We start from the raw sequence: 10,150 nt of genomic DNA, 5'->3' as shown, positions 1-10,150 counted from the left end.
ACACCGCATGTGTTCTTTAATGTTTGTCTTCCCATTACAAAGTCTACTTGCTTCATATAAATAAATAAAGGAATTCTAATATTGAAATCTTCGTAGTACTAAGTAAAGCATTAATTTGTAGCCTTCTATGCTAGGTGAATTTATTTCCAATATAAAAATAATTTCACTATGCATTATAGTATATATTTTTTATTTAATCCCTTAATATATCTACGTCCAATTCCCATAAGTCTCACACAAATCTCATTAATGGTTTTAAGAGAAAACTATATCCAAAGTACCCAAACTTCTGGGTTTTGTTGTCCTTTTAGGTGAGAAAACTTATATAGCAAATCACTTCATCCATATATCCCGAACAATATTAAAACTTAGATATAAAACATCTTATTTTATCTTTCATTCAATCATATCACTGATATTTAAGCATAAATATTTTAAAGTTTTAAAAATAAAATAGATAAAATAAAAAGTGATTTAAAAAATCGAAATTCTTTAATAATATCATACTTAATTTAAATAAGAAAACATAAAAACAGATTCTAAATTTTTTTATTAAAAAAATATAATTTAAAGCATTAATAAACTAACATAATATAATATTACTAAATAAGCATTCACTCAAAATTTAACGGAGCCCTTAAAATCGATTATGTTGAAAGCAAGATTGAACAGCCATAGGTGAGACTTGTACAATTGTTACATTCCCTTCCGGTTACGCCCTTAAGTCACAATAGTCTCAACCTTGATAATTAACTTTGGTGATAATAAGTACAGATTTTTTAGGAAAAAATTCAGAATTATACAAATCTCAACATATTAGATGTGTAAGTATCTCACGCATGCGAACAAAATTGATTTAAAAGCAATGTTACATATTTGCATTTTTAACTACAACATTTGAAAAATGAACATTCGTTCCATTCAGAAATTAGCGAACCAAGAATGGATATTAAATAAAAATACTGCAAAATGTAGAGTTATCACCTAAGATAATTATACAACATAAAAAAATTAAATGAACGTTCGTTCCATTAAGAAATTAGCGAACCAAGAATGTATATTAAATATACTGCAAAACGCAGAGTTATCACCTAAGATAATTAAACAACATTAAAAAAAAAGAAATGGGCAGATTATTACTTTCGCAAAAAAGCACTGGGATTTTTAACGAAATAACGGCAGTGATGGCGATTTACCATTGGAATTTTAAATGGTTACAAATATATATATTTTTGGGACATTTAAGTAGCCACATGTTAAATATTAATATAGGTTTATTTGAAGAACTGTTTTAACATGAATCAAGAGGGATCAAATTTTTCACATGTAAATTTTTTAGAGTGAAAAATATAATATGTTATTTTTCATTATTTAAATTCTATTTTGATATTAAATAAAAATATTTTGGCAAAATAATACTAGGACTTTTAACGAAATTAAAGTAGTGATGGCGATTTCCCATTGGAGTTTTAAATTGTTACAAATATACATTTTTTTTGGACATTCAAAGAGCGACATGTTAAATACCAATATAGATTTATCTGAAGTACTGCTTTAACATGAGTCTAGGGGATTAAATTTCTTGACATGCAAAATTTTTTAGAGTGAAAAATACAATATATTATTTTTCATTGTTTAAATTGTATTTTTGAATTTTAAATATAGTATATATGACCAAATAAAATTGTTAAAAACTTAGTTTTTTTTTTCCTGGACATAGATATATATGAAGTTTATATCGATATAAATTAGTTAACATAGATCTTCAAATAGTTTATTTCAATTTTTTGTTAAAATATTTTAGAAAATTATAAAAACATTAGATTTACATATTTTTCACTTTTATTTACTTTACAGCATATTTATTTTTTTAATTATAACCAACATTATTTTTCTATTTAAAACATAATTTATATTTATATTCTTTATTTTCAAAGAGTATGAAAAAACAGATCAAATAAGATTCTCCATTCAACTAAAAATTTGAAAAAAATTACATAAAAATTTAAGATATTTCGCTAAAACATTACCCACTGAAAAAAATCATTACATAATTTTCTTTTAAGAAATTTGGCTAAACATTCTCGACTGTGGCAAGGTTAATAAAAGATACATGGAGTACAACTTTTTAAGAAAAATGACAAATAAAACCACAAAACGTATTGACAGCATGTAAATTGAGTCTTCGTATCGACCAATAGGCTTGATCGCCAACTTCCATTCAATCCATCTCCACAACGTGCAAGCTTATCTCCCCACTTTTGGAATGTTGGAGCTGTTATCGCTCCACTCCATTCCTCTGCGTTCCATCCGATCCATTGATAAATAGAGCGGGGTGACCAACCGCTCGTCACTGTCGATACCAATGTCCTCTGAAAACGAGACAGAAGCTTTCTCCTCAATTTTCATACCTTTTTGAGCTCTCTCACTACTTCACTCACGCTCGGCCTTAAAGCCGGTTTAGCCTCAACACATCTCATCGCTACTTTCGCAACGCGAATGATGGATTTCAGATCGTAACTACCCTCCAATCTCTTGTCTATAATTTCGGCTATTCTCCCACCATTTTCATCCATGTCGGCTACATACAATGTCACCTGTGATAAACTTATTGTTAGACTCTAATGTCACATAAGATAATTTGATTGATATTTCAGACGACTAATGATATGATTCCTTACCCAACGAATGATGTTTACTTCATCTGCCGGTAGTTTTACATCAATGGGTGCCCTACCGCATATGATCTCCAGCAAGACTACTCCAAAGCTATACACATCACTCTTATCCGTCAACATTTGAGTGCTGTAATACCTGCGAAATCGTGCCCCACAAAAACTTGGCTAAGTGATTACCGTTATTTAAAAAAAAAAAAAAAAAAATTAACGACAGTGCTATGCTCTTATTTAACTGAAATTCATTAAGCTGAGTGAGGGCAAGTTATAAATGTGCAGTATACTCTGGATCCAGGTATCCTGCCGTTCCTTTCACAGCAGTGGTAACATGAGTAGCCTCCCCATCGATAGTCATCCTTGAAAGACCAAAATCGGCCAGTTTTCCGTTCATATTGCTGTCTAAAAGTATGTTTGCGGTTTTGACGTCCCTGTGAATTATCTTTGGCGTGCAACCCACGTGCAGATATTCAAGTCCTTCAAATACAAATCGCACAAATGTCATTACCCATAATATTTTCGTGTAACTATTATTGAAAACAACCAGAGCTTTAGATTTCAAGAAATTGTTGTACATAGCAGTAATGTAGAGAAAGAGTTACCCTGAACAGCATCTAATACTATTTTGAGCCTGGTTTTCCAACTTAGTTCGGATTCTTCTGCTCTGCGGCCTGGAAAAGAAAGTAAAAAGCAAATACATGTCGGTTATTTTAGGTATTCTATCGATTGAAACAACGCATACCTTCTAGCAATATAATTTACCATAAAGGTGATCTTTTAGTGACCCTTCAGACATGTAGTCGTAGACCAGCATAACTTCTCTGGTTTCGTTACAGTATCCCAATAATGATACCAAGTTCCTATGATTGATTTTAGAAAGAAGATCAACCTGTTCAGGAGACACACATATTACTTAGAGTGCAGCCAAAACTTGCATTATGAGATTCAACAGTATAAACCATATTAGAAGGTAATATCTAGAATTTACCTCATTCAAAAATTCGTGAATCCCTTGTTTGGAAAACAGTGAGAGCACTTTTACCGCTATAAGATTTCCTTCGGGCAACTTACCGAGGAACACAGACCCAAAGCCCCCTTGACCAATCTTCTGAATATAGTCTTGCGTGGCAACCACAATCTCATCTAGGGTGAACGCACGCGAATTTGTTGTATTTGGAACCATGATCATTGAGTACTCTTCAACCCATTCAGGGAAGGGAAAGTTAGAAATTTGTCAAAGTACAATGCATAAGATAATTTCGGTTAGAGGGCACACTCCCACTATGCATATCATATCTTAGCGTTTGTAATATTATAGCGTTTAGTAAAATCGGTACAGGAAAGACTACCATTGGTTCCTTTGGAAGCACCCTGTTTTTTCGTCCTGCATTTATTGCGATAGACCGCGATACCCGCCATTAACGCTAAAGCGATGATCAGAATTCCGCTTAACGTTGTTCCGACAATAACCTTCAATTTATTCTTGTTTGAATTATGTGCAAAACACTCACTCTTATCCATACGGAGGTATGGGTTTCCAGAGTAACTGCAACATACCAAAGAAGGAAATTTTCCATAAACGTTTTGCAGTAAGCTAAATTTGAACTTGTCATGTATTGTAAAATTACTAGAGAAATTTCTCATCTTCAAAATCTTAAAATGTTACTTGTGTTAAAACATAAAGAATATAAAATAAGATAGGATTACTTGAATTTCAACGAACAATTGTGGAGAAGTTGCGCGGGGATTACACCGCTGAAATTATTGTTCTCTATGTTCCTGTGATAATCGATTAAAAAACATAATTATTTTCCTTTCACTTTGAACATCAACTTAAAAGAAATACATAATAAACAAGGAAATTGGGAGACGTACAACTCTTGAAGGTTTTGGAGGCGAGATAGCCACTCCGGAACAGTACCGTTCAGGTTGTTGTTTTGTAAATAGCTGTAACAAAATAAACTTTTGTATATTCAAAATGCATATATATGTTTAAGAATAAAGGTCGATTATTTATTCGTGTAAAGGAAACTTACAGTGTTTGCAACAGGGTCAAATTGGAAAGATCAGGCAATGGTCCCGTCAAATTATTATTGTTGAGTGACCTGCCCATTTCAACATGAATGGTTAATGCTAAAGACTTACTGAGAAAGAAACTGTGCTCTTTCATATCCATCAAAGAGGATTTATCAACTGCTAATGCTTTTCATATCCCCACGAGGGTGCTTATCAAGCGCTAAAACTTCCTGTATAAAAAATATGGAAAGCAAAATACTTTCACTACAAATTATCAAACTCGTCGGTATTGGCATGTATTTTATGGGAAGGCGTGTGATATATCGATTATCGGATTATAAAGGAAAGTGAATATTGTCTGCTGTATTTTAATATCCTTGTGCCATTCTAGGAAACTATTGGGAGGTGTTTTAAGTCCACTACGAACTTTCCGTAGGAGGATAGTTTTTCGAAAGTGTTCTAAATCATTCCACTTTTTAGTTTTAGGTTAGATAGTTTTTTCCTCACCAAAATAGGCAGGGAAGATGCATTTTAATAATGGATTTAGCAAGTGTTTAATTTGTCAACGAATCTTTTAATATTAAAAAAAATTATATTGTGAGAGTTTTGAGTTTTTTGTTTTTGTTTTTTTTTTTTTTAATTTAGGTTTAATGAATATGGTTGATTAGTTTTATTTTTTTTATCTATCAACATATCATGTGCAATTTTTGGTATTTTAAATTACATTTTTAAATATATATATGGATTTCAAAGTTTTGAAATTCTTTTAGCTATGTACAAACCACATAGCTAAAACTTGCAAATACAAAAAAAACTAATTTTGTCTATTTCAACCAAAATTAACTAAAAAATATAATACAAAAATGTAGAAGAATGACACTATTTAAAATATTCTAAATAGAAGAATTTTCTTTTCAATTTTTTTTGTATAATACATTTCTTTTTTAACCCATATATAATATATGCATAGTTGAAAGTGAAATATTACACATCTCTTTCTTATTAATCTTATTAGGAAGCAATTGAATTTTCTTATTTTCATTTGTATAACTTTGTTTTGAAGGTTATTTCCTAAATGTCTCTCTACATACATATGAAGTTGATATTGAAATAAATTACTTAACATAAATATTCATATAGTTATTTTTTGTTAAGTTTAGCATTGAAATGCTTTTAAAAAATAGAAGAATTATACATCATGTTTATATCTCAAAAGTGAAAATATTTCTTTATCTTTTTCTAAAGTTGATATAAAATTATGTTATCTCTCATAGACATGGACATATATTATCTCTTTCATATCATATAATATATAAAATATATTATTACTTTCATTCTAGGTTGTAAGATCAACAACTAACTAAGTACTAACTAAATAATAATGCTAACGAGTACGATGAAAATGGGATTTTGATATTTATAATATCTTTAATTAAAACTAACCAAACACTTATATTCATTTTTGTTTTTTATTATAGCAAAAAAAATAAAAAATAAAATTCATTTTATTTAAAAAAATATTTATCATCTAATATTTAATCACAAAAAAATATATACCTAGCTGACATTACACTATAAAATTCATCTCTCAACAAAATAATACATTATAAAATACATATCTCAACACAATAATAATATATCTGAAATAACTTGAATTTATCATTTATAAAAATTGAATATAAAAATTCTATACATAAATAAGAATCATTTCTCACCTATCAAAAGAAATTTAAAAAGAAATTTATTATTATTATCAGTGGTTACGATAGTTTTATGCAGGCTTCTATTATTCCAGGGTCGAATTTGGTGACATGATTTTATGGCTTAACATAAGATGAACCTTAAATCTACCATAAAAACAAGTTCAGACGGGTTACACAATAAAAGCATATTGAAATTAAGTTGAGGTGGTTTACACGAAAAGCAAATTGAGTCTAACGATAATAATGATCGAATTAAACTTACACTTTAACCAATGCTGTCAACTGTTGGATTTCTTTGGGAAGTGATCCTGTAAGATTCCCTCCCGACAAATCACTGTCAATGAAAAAATTGGCATGAGCCTTTACTATAAGTCTCCTCAGTTTTATGGTTTCAGCTGTAAATAAACAGAAAGATAGAACTTACATTTCCGAGATCCTTATGGCAGAAGAGCTGTTATCACAGCCGATCCCTTTCCAAGGGATGGCATAGCAAGGATCGGAGACCCAATCTTTTATGTTAAAACTCCTTTTGATAGCCTCAAGAGCTTGAGCTGCAGTTTGAGAACTACTCTGTCAGTCACTGAATCATCTGGTAATTAAGTAATCAAATTCTACTCTGTCAGTCACTGAATCATCTGGTAATTAAGTAAGAGAAGCTTAGTCGGGGCACTTACTATCTGGTGAATATGTCGGCTGTTGAGTATAAAATAGAACGTAATACTCATAAGCGTTGATTAGAGGAGGATAAGGGGATTTAGTGAGATTGGAGAGTGAAAAAACATTTGATCCGTTGCAGACGAATACGAATATCTGCTCCACGGCAGAATAGTTTCGAGGGAGAGTAATTGTTTTAAAAACCGTTCCCCCATTTATCGTGATGTTAAAAGATCTGTATTCCGACTTGTTCAGCATCTGGACCTCTGCGAAATACAACAACAGTAGTAATTGATTCCCTTGGACCGTTGTATCACTGAAATCTACGCCGGTCGAACTGTTTACAACCCACGCCGTTTGCATGACAGCAGTTGGGGGAAGGTCTTCAGTATTGTTCGTTGAGATGCTCACTTCAGAAGTTACAGATTTATAGAAATTAGGATTAGTAGAGTCTAAATGAATATTTGGTGTCCAAGTGCGGTCGAACTTGTCCTGTGGATACCTGCATAATTAGCCATACAAAACTATTCATCGAAATAAGCATACCAGTACTTGCATTAAAATTGCCTCTCATTACAAAATTATTATCTACACTCCTAGCTCGTTAATTACGATGCTTAGATTTCCGTACATAAATATCTGAAGTTCAAAATGTTCACCTAACCGTCGAATTTCCACCAACATCAATTCTATTTTGTGCATGTAGCCCTGTTCCTGGCTTGGCCTGTGGATACATGCCGTCTTGGAGGGTCCTCAGCTCGATACCACTGATAAAGGGATCATCTCTGTCGGAGGTTCTGATCAAGCAGACATACATCACTGTGCCTGAAGTGACGAAGATTTTTTCATCATAAATTGCACCCGTTGATGAAGTTAATGTTATGTTATCCATAGCCAACATATCTGCTGTCTCAAAAGAGTAAGCAAAGCTTGGCAAACTTTGGTACCCACTGTAATTTCCAATGAGAAACCAGAGTCTTAAGAGGTAAGGTACGTTGGATGGCACAGGCAAGTGATAGCAAGACTTGTTGAGAGGCTTCGGAAAGTAGCGTAGACTATCCAAAGAAGAACCGAGGCGAGTGAGATTCCCTATGGCTGCTGTCTCACCGACGTCTATGTAACTAGCATCGGTAACCCATGTCATATTGTTTTCCGCAGTGTGATTCATTGTTCCTCCACAGTTGATATTCAGAAATCCTACCAAACCGCCAGAGAATAAATATTAAAAGAACAATTTCTTGTGAGCGAAATATTGGAAAAAAGATTGATGACCATTATTAAACCATATCTCAAATGACGATTCTAGAAGAGTCGACAAAACGAGAACACTCTGAATACCTGGTTGTTGGGCAGTAATAAGAGTGAATAAACTCAAAAGCACACCCACTTGCTGTATCCAATAGCAGACGTTGGCCATGGCTCCTCCAATTATTAAAAAGTGCTGCGCAGTTGCGTAGTTATAGGAAGCAACTGGATGCTGGTTATCTCATTAGAAGTTGCAAACGGTTATTAGCATATCCTATATTCCTCACCAATAACTCTCTTCCAATTCTTCTGTATGATCTGTTTGTGAAGTGCGTGTGGATGAACTATAAAATGGAATCTCTTGAATTTGTAAGTCAACCATCCCTACTTTTCAAGTGCTTTAGAAAATAAAATTAACATCAATCTTGCGGTCAATGAATGAACCGAGTCCAATGGGCCGTCTAAACACGTCATTAATATAGTATTAGAAACGGCAAGTCTGTATATTTTTTATTTTTATTTATTTTCATTAAGTCATGATTGTAATAAAGGATTATGACGTATTTGTTGGAGATTGGGAATGGATTGAAACGACATTTATTTAAAATTCGGCTAATCTTTTTGAAATTAAAATTTTCATTACAACATGGTCTTAACTATTTTATAATAAAATATTTAAACAATCCATCATCCCGCATCACGGATTTGGGTGATCAGTATCAATATCTTAGAAAGTCTCTTTAAACTTATTTTTATATAATTATGTTTAGAACTTATTTTTCGACTACGGAATGATTCTCACGCAATTGTAATAAAACATTAAAAAAAAGAATTTCAGTCTTTGAAAATCATAATTTTTTTGTCTTTATAGAGTAGATGTTTCCAAGCAGTTAGTATAACTCAGTTAATCAATCAAGGCGTTTTAAAAAATAATCTGTAATTTATCTTCAATTTAATTTTTATGAATAACTTAATTGTTATAACTTTTTTTTAATAAAAACTAATAATTCATATATAAATTTGGTGTGATCTTAATTTTTTTTTAATAAATACAGTTAATTTTTATACAAATTTAATTTAATATTTAAATGAGTAGTGATCTTAAAACTAAATAATTATTATTATTATTATTATTATTATATTATCATGATTTTGATTTTTCATATAAATTTAATTTAATATTTAAATTAGTAGTGATCTTAAAACTAAATAATAATATTATTATACTATTATGATTTTGATTTTGCACATATCATGATTTTGATTTTGCATATGTTTGATATAAAATAATCTGTAATTTATTTGCAATTTAATTTTTATCAATAATTTAATTGTTATAAAAGTTTTTTTAATAAAAATGGATAATCTATATACAAATTTGATGTGATCTTAAAACTAAATAGTAATTATAAAGTTTTTTAATAAATGTAGTTAATTTTTATACAAATATAATTTAATATTTAAATTTGTAGTGATCTTAAAACTAAATAATGTTTATTATTATACTATCATGATTTTGATTTTGGATATGTTTGATATATTAATACTTTTACCTAATACATATGATTCATGGAAGGTTTTTCTAAACTTAATTTATATATAACTAATTTTTCCATGGTCTTCTCAGAAAAAAACCAAATAGTGATTACATTACAAAGTCCCCCAACATAGTGATTTCATTACGAAGTTATAAAATTACAATTTTCACATGTTCACAATTTTCACATATTTTCCCCATTTTTTTTTGCTAAGTACCCTCACATAATACATTCCGAAGCTTTACAAAGGAATAAGAAGCTACTCTTTCTCAATGTTATTAGATCCAATACTCAAGAGAAAAATAAATAAAAATTAAAAATT

General features: G+C 30.6%; 1 protein-coding gene across 1 annotated transcript; it reads right to left on the bottom strand.

The window, feature by feature from the left end:
• Window positions 1–2,048: 2,048 nt before the first annotated feature.
• Window positions 2,049–8,607, bottom strand: LOC149188146 (putative LRR receptor-like serine/threonine-protein kinase At1g67720). The gene is made up of 15 exons (XM_089412944.1): window positions 8,384–8,607; window positions 7,705–8,242; window positions 7,066–7,547; window positions 6,816–6,942; window positions 6,654–6,725; window positions 4,709–4,777; window positions 4,548–4,619; window positions 4,380–4,451; window positions 4,022–4,218; window positions 3,661–3,869; window positions 3,435–3,561; window positions 3,275–3,343; window positions 2,960–3,149; window positions 2,682–2,814; window positions 2,049–2,597 (listed from the first exon to the last, which is right to left on the bottom strand). Exons 1-15 carry the CDS (start codon window positions 8,460–8,462, stop codon window positions 2,406–2,408), a joined length of 2,628 nt encoding a protein of 875 aa, XP_089269070.1. The 5' UTR covers window positions 8,463–8,607; the 3' UTR covers window positions 2,049–2,405.
• Between the last annotated feature and the right edge of the window lie 1,543 nt (window positions 8,608–10,150).

Source organism: Pinus tabuliformis, chromosome 3_1, assembly GCF_031772625.1.
Source record: "Pinus tabuliformis cultivar Carrire ecotype Pingquan chromosome 3_1, CPIR1, whole genome shotgun sequence".
NCBI lineage: Eukaryota > Viridiplantae > Streptophyta > Pinopsida > Pinales > Pinaceae > Pinus > Pinus tabuliformis.
The sequence above is the reverse complement of the archived record's forward strand: the minus strand, read 5'-3'. Positions and strand labels throughout refer to the sequence as shown.